Source organism: Diadema antillarum, unplaced genomic scaffold (assembly GCF_040938485.1).
Source record: "Diadema antillarum isolate AM-2024a unplaced genomic scaffold, OU_Dant_1.0 scf00000032, whole genome shotgun sequence".
NCBI classification, from domain to species: Eukaryota; Metazoa; Echinodermata; class Echinoidea; order Diadematoida; family Diadematidae; genus Diadema; species Diadema antillarum.
In genome coordinates, this window is record NW_027270921.1 from 2,316,397 (window position 1) to 2,329,343 (window position 12,947).

The 12,947-nt window shown below is 39.8% G+C and overlaps 1 protein-coding gene across 1 annotated transcript in view; it reads left to right on the top strand.

Annotated features, from left to right (window-relative positions):
* The window catches only part of LOC139742350 (uncharacterized), a 123,715-nt gene that overhangs the window by 47,692 nt on the left and 63,076 nt on the right, over nt 1-12,947 (top strand). The window contains exon 4 of the mRNA XM_071652932.1: nt 7,714-8,025. Coding sequence (XP_071509033.1) covers nt 7,714-8,025 — 312 coding nt within the window. The remainder of the gene's footprint in view (nt 1-7,713; nt 8,026-12,947) is intronic.

A 12,947-nucleotide genomic window follows, 5' to 3' on the forward strand; every position in this document is an offset into this window, starting at 1 on the left:
TGCGGGGGGGGGGGGGGGGGGGACATTGTATGGTTTTTTATGTGCTATTTATAGAATTCTGCAGTGAGTTCTCTGTGGCCATCAATTTGTGTTACTGTCCCTTGAAGTCATCTCTTTAACTTTACTGGACTGCAGACCGTCCTCTTATTGATTATTGGTGGTATATACTAGGACAGCAGCTCCCCTGGAACAAGCCATCTAGGCAAGTTGGAGATGTATGCCTCAGAAAGTTCCGTCTTTGTTTCTTGTTCCTTTTTGTGTCATTTCACTACACTGTATCATGTTCTTTTTGTTCATGTGGGTCTCAAGGACAACTTTCCAGTCTGTCTTTTGTTGGAAGAGTTTAGTAAGGAGGGGGGGGGGGGGATGTACTTAGCCACTGAGGTCAAAGGTAGTGTTACATCATGTAGCGGTGAGATGGTTAGAACTATCTCATGAGAGTCATAGAATGGCTGTAAATATTGCCCTACATCAAGGTATATACGCACCAATTATTCAGTATTCAATTTAACTCGGTCCAATTAGGCCTACACTTTATTTCCATCAATGAAAGGAAGGACATGAAACAATGTGGTAATTCAACTGTTAAACAATTTTTGAAAGGACATGTATGAATGATAATGTAACATAAAAAGAGCAATGCACACTTTGCAATTATAACAAAACTGAATAGATGACAATAGTGTTTTAGTAGTAGCCTTGAAAAAAAAAAATCATAGACATATTTGTCCCACTTGGGCTAGCCCGAGTATCTGTGCTCATGATTTGTTGTTGTTTTTATCCAAAATCCTGGCTGCTACTAGAACACAATGATTGTTGCTTATTTCCATCAATGTAGGGCAATTTGTCGATCAGTTGCAATAAAAACTACTCGATGCAAGAATTCATTAGTTTGAATAATGAAGATGTTTGAATAGAAGCAACAATTATGTGATGTACAAAACAAGAATGTTGTAAAATAAATGTGCATCATGCTTGAATGTTTCCCAAATACTTTGATGATATGCAATATATGCAAATTTTATGCAAAGTATGATGGTAATATATGAAGGGATACATAGTTTGACATTCTGAGCTTTAATTTGTTCCCTTGTCTTCTGCCGTTTTTGACAAACTTGTCGGCTAACAAGATTGGATGGAGGCTGTTTATCTCGCCGCCGCTGCCCCCCAATATTGACTCTGTCTTTCCCCCTTCCCATTAGAGGCATTGCTGTTAAATTATGGGGAGTTTCCCTCCCCCCCCCCCACTGCCCACCATTATAACGTAATGAGGCTCCAATAGTGCAGTCACTTGAACTAATTTGGTCCTTCACACCAGCCCCATCACGTCATGGCACCTTCATGAGACTCTTTGTACACCTGAATTCCCTTCTTGGTGACGATTAACCAGTATACAGGGTCTAACAGTGAAGAGTCAGGATGGATACAGTGGTCTTACTCTTAGGCTTTTGTACAATGGAACTCAAATTGGACTAACATAAATTTCCCTCATTTCTCAGTGTGCATGTGCACATTTATGTCACCTTGCGCCATGTGCTTGAATGAATTCATGTTGAGCATCAATGCGTTCATCTGACATAAAGTGGTCAATTTTACACTTTCTTGATACAGGTGTATATTCTGACTTGCTGAACATTTCAACAGTGAAGGTTCTATTGCTGTGTTCACAGTCAGATATACTTTGAATTCAGTTGTTTGGCCATTATCTTTCTGGATCTCTCTTTTATCAGGGCAAGAAATGGCACACAAAAGTTTCATTCAATATGAATAAAAAAAAACAAACACCCAGATCTCTTGCAGATACTGGGCATTGAGAAAGTTGGGATATAGATGCCAATTTCTGTTCATATTTGATTTCATTTCCACATTGTTTGACCTGTCACACATTAAAATATCATGTAAATTTGCACAGTCATAGTAAATTTTTAGCGATGCCTTGTGTATTCCCCAGACAGTTACCGAGAGATTGTTGCCCTTATCTTCAAGTTCATTCAGCAATAGATCTGGATAGCCTTTGCAGGGGTGGATCCAGGAATTCCGTAAAGAGGGGGCGCCTTTACAAAATTAAAGGGGGCGCATGCATCCCTCCCCCCATTTTTTTTCTTTTTGTTTCTTTTGTTTTCAAAGAACAAAAAATAATGGAGGGGGGGGGGGTTGTGCGCCCGGTGTGCTTCCCCCTGGATCCGCCAGTGCTTTGGTACTGACATGGCCAGATGTCTAAAGGCCACCGCACACTACACGATCAGACTGGTCTTAAAGTCTTAAGCCGAGCTGGGTCTGAAGACCAGTCGTACGACCGGACACCGCACACTATACGACGGAACCTTATGAGTAGGCTTACGCCTGTAAAGCGCGCGCCGTGCGCACTGCGTGCGCTTGCATTTTACTGCATTGTGTGAATGGCTGAAAGGCTACGACCGGTCGTAGAAATTAACATGTCAAATCTCTACGACTGGTGCTAAGATCCAGTCGTACGGCTAGAAAATGGCAAGACTGTGACGTCACACTTCTAGTCTAAAGGTCTTAAAGACCGGTGAATCGGGGCAAAATCGTGTAGTGTGTGGTGGGCTTAAGGTTGAACTTTAGTACTTCAGTCTACCTTCTCATTGACCATGTTTAACTCTGTGTGCTTTGAGTGCTGATTAGCACAGAAAACCCTGTAGTGTTGTATGCACTGTCCAAAGTCACTGGCAGGGAAAGGGTTAATTGTCTCAGGACAAGTACCTCAACATGCCACTTTTATATTAGTAAAAACAGGTTGCAAATGGAAGTGACAGGACTAACTTGTAGCAGTTTCTCAAGAAGTATCAAGTGTATTACTTGAAAGTTTTCTGTTTTTAGATTTTTATTTTTTGTTGTTGTTGATATAATCTAACAGAAGTTTCAAACAACACATAGTCTTAAAGGAATCATGCAGATTGGAATCTCTCATTGCAGTGCAGTAGAGTATATAGCATTTGTGTTGTAGAAATATCTTGTACCTTATCATATCATAAATACAGCTGTATCATAATTATTAAAAAACTGATTGATTTGTACTGTATAGATAAAAGAAAAGATATCATGTAGCAAAGAGTAACAACATTTGGTATTTTGATTTGGCATTCCAAATAACATTCTGCGATGTAGCGATATTTTTCGTACTTCTAATGACCCCGCTTAGCGTGATAAAGGGCACTATATTCTGTATTGATATCCTTTATCTTTGTAATTAATGTCACCATGCATGGATTAACTCAGAAATGTTTTATTTTCATTACAACAATGGAATCTTTGAGGAAAATGATAAATTGGGATATATCTTCACTTAGGGCATTATATTCAATATTTCACATATTATGGAGAAAGATCTGACAAATGTGATATCGTCAAGTGCATGAAAACAATAAACAACCCAAAATTGAATGCCTGGCTGTCCATTAATGTCAGGTAATGGCTATCCTTTATGAATATTGTTGCCATTCCCATACCCCTGAGCCATTTGATTGTTCGATAATATTCTAAAAGCCATTCCTTTTGTCATTCGGGAGAATGCAGTTACGGTTATGACATATATGTGCCATGCAGCTTTGACGAAATTACACGCAATTATCAGAGCTAATGACTGTCGTCAGCGCAGACCGCTTCCTGCAATGAGGGAGCCGGTAGCAGCCAAGGCAAATAATAATGGAATAAAAATCATGATTGGACCTTGTTGCCATAAATACTTTTCATCATCATCATCCAGCTGTTTGTCGTGGGGTAATGAGATGAATCCAGTACTGCCAACAACAATGAAGTTGCCATGGGTTTAAATCGTGTCGTCATCGAACTCCTCGTTTGAGCAATTCCGCCCGAAAAACCCTGCCGCGATGAGATTATCGGCAGCCACGACGATCTGCCATTACCGCGCAATATTGTTTTTATATTACCTGTGTTCAGCAGAAGTCTGGGCCCTTGAAAAATGATAGAGAAACAAGTCATGTCAGCAGCAAATGGATGAAATGACAGAATGAAACTTACAGTGGCCAAATTTTTTGTTCCATCCCTGCATGTCTGTTTGTTGGTTTATAATAGTTTTATTGACTCATGTTGTGTTTGTTTCTTGCATCACATATCAAGGATACGCATTACTGCATCTGCTGCACAATACATATGTGACCGTGCACCTCAAAACTAACATAAAGTCGCACACACTGATTTTGCGTGAGGACTGAAAATAAGTGAAATGGGTCAACCTAGCCGAACTTGACTTTTTCATATTTTCTGAAAGAGCGGGTCTTCTTTTACATTATGCTAAAATTTTGTATCATAAATTGGTCAGGAAAAAGTGTTTTTTTAGCAGTTTATCTCGAACATTTTTGGTAGAATAGTGTGATTAGGTGTGTCTTTAGAATCCCTTTTTCATTTCTGAAAAACCTTGTCCACACTCTTCACTTTCAACTCTAATAACTTTTGAAAGGATAGTGCTGCTGCATTGAAAGTTGGCATTAATTATGGACAGAATGTGTTAATGAGGAATTTTTAATTTCAGTTAAATCTGATAATCCTTTCATTGTTGTTACTCTGGTGGTTTACTTCCTGTTTTTTGTCCCATTCATCGCACAGCCAGCACGGTTTGGTAAAGATTAAGCGCTTGAATAGACACTGTACTTCAGAGCCTCTTTTCTCAGTTCACGCTTTTCCTGAGTTTGTGCTTTCTTTCCAATATTTAGATAGGTTAGGAGAGTCCATTTGATTTGAGTTATGCATCATTTTAAAGCTTAGAGTCTGCTCTTTTAGAATATGGTCTTAACTAAAAATTCATGTCTGGCGACTTTTTGTTTGTTTTGAGGTGCAGGGTCACATATAAAGTGGTTGGCGGGCTGAAGTCAGCTGTAGAGTCATGCAATATTAGCTCTTTAGTTTGACTGAGCTGCGAGTTTATCTTTGCGTGTTTCCTGTTGTACTCTAAAACGAGGAATGTTTGCATGCATTTTAATTTTGCGAATTTCGTGCGAGCCAAGATTTGCAAAATTAAAACAAGGCTCTTGTCTACACTATATGCATTGAATGCAAGAGGCACTTTGCGAAAATTTCGTGCTGTGAAAAAGGCCGTCGGCTCCATTTCGCAAAAATATCATGCTTTACAGTAAATACATCAAACTTCACCTTTGCCCCATCATGCCCTCTGTTTTGTCAGAACACTGAAGGCTACAGTGGCAAATAACCCAGGAAAAAATGTAAAGGAAGAATTAAGGATATCAGATATTTTTCATGTACATGTATACAGAAAGTCCTGATGGCAGTTGAATATAAAATATAAGAAATCTCCTGGAGGAAATAATTCACTTATGTATAATATGAAAGTGCATCTGCAAATTTGTTGCAAAGCAATTTAAATGCTATCTTCATGAAAGGAATGAAAAGTTAGTTATAGCAGAAAAGTGACTGCTTAGACTACATGCACAGTGAGTGGATCATTTTGTAAATGACCAAATTTGAGATTTAAATGTCTAACAAATCTTTGATCTTCAGTGTAGTTTTGAAGTGTGTGCGTGTGTATTTGTGTGTATGTGTGTTGTGTTTTAGGAGTGGACTGGCAAAATTTACATCGAAAGAATTTGCATCAATATCTCTGTCAGCAAAAAAAAAAAAAATAAGAAGAAAACAGAAATATATGTAGGCAATATGAGTTGCTGTCCTAGTGTTGTGAGAAATTTTCATAGCTTCATTTATCTGGGATGGAGCTAAAAACAAAATGAAGGGGGAAAAAAAAAAGTGAAACAGGGCCATGAGAGTGGATGTGACAGGTAATCAGATGTAGGTTATCCCCAGGGAGTGTTTTAATGGAGACGATCTCTTCTAGCGTCACAAAATGATAAACAAGTTCCAGTTTTTTCCTTGTCCCATCTTTTTTGGTATGATGACTTTTTTTCCTCAGTTTTTTTTCTTTCAAACAGTGAAAAACAAACCCAAATTAAAATTGAGTTCCTCTAGATGTCAATCAAGCCATACTGTAGCTGGACAGTGTTTACTAAATTTGAGTGCCCAGACCTCACTGACTATTGGTGCATGCTAGTGGGATTAGCCGTATCAGAAACAGGGGTGGGTTAGGTTGAGTTTTCAAATGAACACTGCTGCATAATTAGATGTGTTTGTCAAATCATGATGGATGATGCCAAGTGATACGTGAATTGAAGAGAAAGTCAAGAGAGAAGATATTCCTAGACAGACAGACAGACAGACAGACAGACAGACGAATCGACAGACAAAAACTCAGAGAAACATTACAGCAAGGATTTAATATTAGTCTCGGAATTTACAAAGAGAAAATATAATATTTTCCTATTACCATTCAATATTTGTTAAGTGGTGTGCAGCATGAATGAGCCAAAGGCTTCTTGTGGTAAGACGCATAGTTACATCTCTGTTGTTGTTGATCTTGTTGTTTTGATGGTACCGACAATTCTTGAAAAAATTAGATTTTTAAGGATTTTTCTTTTTCTATCACCTCTGGTGACATCCAAACAACTAACCAGAAGCATCTTTCGTAGGATCAGACAAGCATTTTGAAACCCTTTTCATGCTTTGCAAATACCACCCAGGAGATCTGGTAGTATGAAAAAACTTGTGGGTGAAACCCCAGATCAAATGAACGGTGACTTTTCGGAGTAGTTTTACCCTCAAACTGTCCGTGGTCAACCCCCGGGTGCCCCCAGAAACTACTGTGTGAAGCTGTAGTTTGAAAGGCAGCACAGTTTAACTGCCAGGTGAAAAGCAATATCCGGTATACCAATGATGTCCTGCTCAAGGGCCTCGTTTTGTCAAAAAATATAATCGATTGTAAATTTCCTTACCACATAGGCTTTCATAGACTTATGATAGAAATCAACTATATAATATAATCAATTATAACTCTTCATAAAACAGGGCCCTGAGAAATCAACATTTTGCATATATTCTCCATGACATCTACTTTCACTGCAGTAGAGCGAATGAGAGAAATTCAGCTGGGAGCTTGTATGCTAGTGTGAAAGAGATTCTTCCTGGGTGCTCCACGTTTGATTCTGCGATGAATCTCCCTCGTGATCCCCTGAGTGACTGGCTCTTGAAGGGTATTATTTAGAAAGTTCTGACAAATGCCAGCGTTAACCTGTCGTGGACGAATCCTGAGTATACTTGGGCAAGTGGGAAATGCATGTTGTAGCAACATCAGCTCGTCCTCAACAGGTTAATCAGCCATTTAGTGCTAAGTATGAGAGATGCCAGGAAATTACATTGTCTATTTATACCACAGAAAGCCTTGAAAACTGATTGATTTCAGCAGGATAGAATAAAAAAAAACACAAAACAAAACAGAAAATCACACACACACAAGCAAACTTGTCTTGAACACAGGCAATGAATGTGCAGTATCCAAAATGTACATTGTACCACAGCAGAGCTGTGATGTGTAAATGTAAATGGTAGCATGTTAGGCATAAAAAAATCAGTGAAGAATGCAACTGTTTGTTGTTGTTTTTTTCGCCCGTCACCCATTGCTATTTGTCAATAACCTCGTCGGTGATATTGAATTCAACTGAGATCAGACTTTTATTATAGTTATTGACAGCTGTGCCTTACCTGATATGCCACCAATCTCTTCTTGAGTTTCAGCAATGAACAATCTGACTCTGAATTGATTGCGTTTTGTTTGTTTCTGAGGTAAGTTTCCTAAATGTCTCTTTCTGCAACTTTCTGTTTTATACACAGAGACCGCCTGCGGACAACACATCGCTTGTGCCGAAGGGCGCCCTCCCGCACACGAACCATGAGCCCCTGGCCTCCCCGACGTCGCCGCCAGTAGACGGGGGCGGGGGCGGGGGTGTGTCCGGGCAGGGGGGCCCCCAGGCCACGATGGACGTTGACCAGCTGAAGCGGATGATGGTCAAGCAGCGGGCCCGAGAGCTGGCCGAGACGGCCCAGAAGGCCCTCATGCGGGACCGGGAGGTGGAGACTCTGAAGCAAGGGCTGGATGCGCTGAAGAAAGAAGTGGAGCTTGTAAGACAAGATGGTCTCTTTCAGGTGAGATGGTGCCCTTGTAGATAATTTGTGTGTTTGCTCTGGATTTGGTGTCATTTGAGTGTGTGTGGATTTGGTGCTTGTCAGATGTACAGTGGCTCGTGCATATATTTGCTGCATCCTATTGTTCCCATAACTGTAGCAAGTGTCTGGCAGAGGAGAATGCAAACAAGATCTTTGCAGATTTTTCTAATCCGTGGAAAGAAAAAGAGAAATAAAATACAACAAAAGGAGAAATGAAATACAACAAAAGAGCTGCATGAAAAAAGAAGATTATATCATGCTTGCAGAAGAAAAGAGGATTAATTCATGAGACCTCAATATTACCCTGATCTGGGACAACAGAGATTATAGCAGTTTATACATAGCATTTGAAACCTAAATCCTACAATTAGTTCACTAGATAGAGTGAAAAATGGATAGATACATACAAACTGTAGATAGATAAATTGAATATTTACCTGTTGAGGACAAGTCCGGAGTATACTTGGGCACGTGTCTATGGGAAATGCGCGTTGTAGCAAAATCAAACCGTCTTCAACGGGTTAAAATAGGTACATCTAGATAGATAGCACAGGCAGATAGACAGAGGAATAGATATTAGATAGATTGATATATAGATAACACATGTGGATTGACAGATAGATTACATACATAGATAGACATGAAGGTGAAACCAAGTGTCAAAGTCAGCAGTGTCATCCGAACAATGGTGTCCTCCCTCGAATCACAGACCCTGTTTTGATGGATACGTGAGGCCTTTTCATGCATTGACGGAACCGAGCCACGTCCTTCTTAATGCCTTCAACTAACCTTAAATTTGTAGTGCTCAGTAGGATGATTGGCCTTCGTTGCAGACAGGCGTCTACTTTCCTCTCCGTACTCCATCATTGGCGGAGATGAATTTAAAGACATTGGAGGCCCTTTTTTGTGTGGATGACAATTATGCAATACGGATAAGGCTACATGTATTTCATGGAAGTGGGGTAATTGATTAGCCATTTAATTCAGCCAGTGAAGATGTATGCTGTTGGGAAAGAAATGTGCTTTGATAAACCTAGGACCTAACAGAGGAAACAGATAGCACTAATGAAAATGAATGCCAAAGATATCTATTCATTACCACTTCAGCTGGCAATGTTGGCTCATATTTTCTGCAGAGAAGGCCACTGGCTTCTTTCACAGGTGGTCATACATTGCTATTAAAATACTCATCCTATCCCATTGTGAATTTTACTCACCATTGCAATAATTCCACTCGTAGGTTTGTGCTCCCCAACCCAAGTTTTCCCCCAAACCCTCAGTTCATCCAGCTCTCTTCAGCAATATGGTTAATGTTCTCACTGTTCTTTGATATAAAGTTGTTATACACTAGCAATGGTATTATGTTATGAATGGTATGCACTTTATACTTCTTTTTTAAGCACACACACACACAAAAAAAAAAGCATATCTAAGAATCTATATCTAAGATTATCTATTTAGCAAATTTCCTTTTAACTCTTCAAAGCTTGCGTAAAATGTGACAATAAATTGAAAATGTAGCCAAAGTCCTCTATCATTTCACTTTGGGTAGAGTTAGAGGGATTATATGGCAATCATTGAAAACAGAACACATCATCAAGTCAGGTGCAGGATCTGAAATAGGCCAAGCAATCGGCTTTGAATGCAACCAGGACACTATGAATAAAGGTTGAGGTAAAATGAATAGTACCAATCCAGAGAGAGCTGTGTGTGCTATTATTAGATGCAGCAAGGTGGCATCTATGTCCTTATTACCCATTGATATAATGCGGGAGGTATTCTGTCATTCGATATGTGATGTTCTGTCCGTATGATCTACATGGATTATTAATGCAGACTGAGTGGCTTTATGGCCTTTTGGGTGCTTTCTTTTTTTAGACGTACACAATACATACAATATCTCCCAAGAAGTTTAATTCAACTGCTCTTATTCAAATACTCTTCATACATGATATCACCCATTGAGTATAGTTTGAATTAACCACCAAGGGGTGAGGGTAGATTTTTTATGTTTCAATAGTTAGTAAATGAAAGAAAATGGCTAACTATATTCCATCAGTATTAAAGTATGGTGGAGCAACACAAAAGCATAGGTGTATATATCTGTTGTGTCCACAATGGATTCAACTCTAAGTAGCCTGTTATCTTTTGTCAACAGACAGATTATCTTATCAAACCCACATACTGTAAACCAAGTTTTTTGTCCTCATTGGTGTATCCACAAGATGTTCACAAGATTGTCTGTAAATTCATTCAAAATTTTCATTTCTTTCAGCTCATACTGTCAACAGCCTTATTGGAATATGCACAACACACGACTGTATTGTTCGATTAAGAAAAACAAAATCCTAAAATGCATTTTTGATGCCAAATCTATGCCGAAGATTTTAGAAGCATTGACAATATTTAAAGAACACTAGCATTGTCTATGAAAAAAGAAAAAAAAAACACATCTCAGATGTGCTGTTTTTATACCCGTGTGGTTGGAAATATTCTGAGAATACAATTGTATAGCTTCAATGAAAAAAAATCCATCTTGTTGAACATCATATTGATACACCGACAAAGAGTAAGGCTCATACTAAAAGTCACAGCAAGTCATTGCCAAGAATATACTCATCAATTGGTAATGAGATGAAGAAGAAGATAAAAAAAGGGGGGGGGGAAATGACATTTGCAATTATAATGCCTCCACCGGAGTGAAGCAGACGACTGTTGTTCCCTGGAAACTGGCTCTCCGGAGCTGCGAGACGAGGAGCTCACGTTGGATCGCTGAGTAAATATTGCCGACTTCACCGTGTGTGTCTCAGTCAGGTGATTACACACAACATGGAAAATTTGTTGAGCTGCAATGCTTTCCTTCTACAAAAGATTGTATTTTTGTTTTTGATTTGTTTGTTGCTTTTTGTGTGTGTGCCAAATAAGATTCTTCCATCAGGATGTGTGCTCGATATCAAAAGAGACTGCAGAAAATGGACAGGACTTCATGCTAAAATGTGAAGGTTATAAATAAAACGTCTGGCATCTTTTTTTTTTCAATTCTCGTCTGTGATCTTTGAAATGTCAACAGGCAAGTGGCATTACTCTTTTTTTTATTGTGTAAGGATCCCTTATCTGTCATTTTTTTTCTTTGCATAGTCTCTTCCAGTAGAGGGGGGAAAAATACACACCGACAAACAAACAGGTGTTTAAAGCACCCAGCTTTCACATGGAGTATGATGAGGCTGTCTTGTTATCTCATCAGGGTGGTAGGTAGGAATGACGTGGGTGGATTAAAACAGGCTGCAGAGCTGGCGATGATTCTTTTATCAGAGTTTTTTTTGTTGCGATGACTATCAATAGGAACGATTGGATATGTGAGCGATTGATCGAGGCCTCGATGCATGGGGAACATGTCTGACCGCTCTCGCCTGCTGCGTTTCGTCTGTCAAACTACCGGTCCTTTGTCAGAGGTGATGCATTCGGGAAGGTGTGTCCTGGGTAATCTTTGATGGCAGTATATCACCTGCACATGTTGCATCACGGACCTGTACTCATTTTGTGGTCAGTCTGGGCTATGTGCTTCTGTGCTACCATTTCACAGTGCGCTTCAATGGGCCAAGCCATTTTTACACCCTCTGTGTGGTGAAAAATTAGTGGTGACAGCTTGCTCATCAAACTTTTGTCTACAAGTCTTCTTTCTTCAGTGACTGGCAGGCACAGATACCTAACCCTTGGTGTATCATGAGTGCTGATTGGCACAGAGGACCTCATAGCCTTGTGCACACTGTCTAAAGTCTCTGGCAGAGAAAGGGTTGAACGGCTCCAGGGCATCTGCCACTCATCATTTGCATTCCCCAGGGAAACGTATCTCTTCCAAAACTCGCCAAGATTGGTGAATCTACCGGTATCTACTGGGAAGAATTTGTACACTTTGCTGCTGCTCTGGGATTGCATCCTTTACTGATGTCCAGCACATTCTGTGGAGACACTTGCGGAGAATCGAAAATTGCCGGCATGGTGCAAGAATTATTGTCTTCATCAGTTCTATCTTGGGTTGCCACTCTCCCCCTGCACTTGGAAGGTTACTCTCAGTCAGTCTGTCAGTCATAACCACCAGCTCTGTCGATCAGATTTTGATCCCTCTGTTTCGTTTGATATCCAAGGTTGCAGCGAGATTTGAGTGTGAACGGATGGATGGATTGCTCATTATGGAGATGTAGTCCTGGTGATCATAGCCTTCAGATCTCCAGTAGATGAAAATTGGTGGTAGAGGCACGTGATATACCTTGATTACTGTGGACATTACTTAACACTTGCAGTATCCGATTGGCCATGATCTCAGCAATTACCGTGACCTGAGACACTGTTGATTGTTTGTATTTCTATCAGTACAGAGGGGAAATTGAATGTGAAATCAAAACACTTTAACAACCACTCTGTGTCTTACTGATGACTTCATACGGAATCTTTGAAAGCTGAATGTATGAAGATGTGAATGTTTATTTTTGAAAAAGTTGGTCTGTGCTATCATAAGACTGGATGATTAAGGAACTCTAGTGTGACGTCCTTTGCTTTCCTTTGCACATAAACCAAAACCAGCCAAAATCTTTGACTGGCAGTGCAGTGTTCCATTCAAGTCACATCTTACCTGCCTTTCAATATTCTAACAATATCTTTTCTGTTGACTTGCGTGAACAGTGGGATGAAAACATGCCCCTGTGAATGGTTTACCAAGTGGCAACATTTTTCCTCAGTTTTCAGCAATTGATTGACACCCGATGACGTGGGCCAATTCAGACGTTGTCTCTTCTCTGTATGTGCTTCGCAATGCGTGGGGCCATCTAACACGCCACGCCACACGTCTGATTGGCCATTTTTTTTTTTTTTTTGCATCCCTCAGGACTGGCTTGTCTACAAGG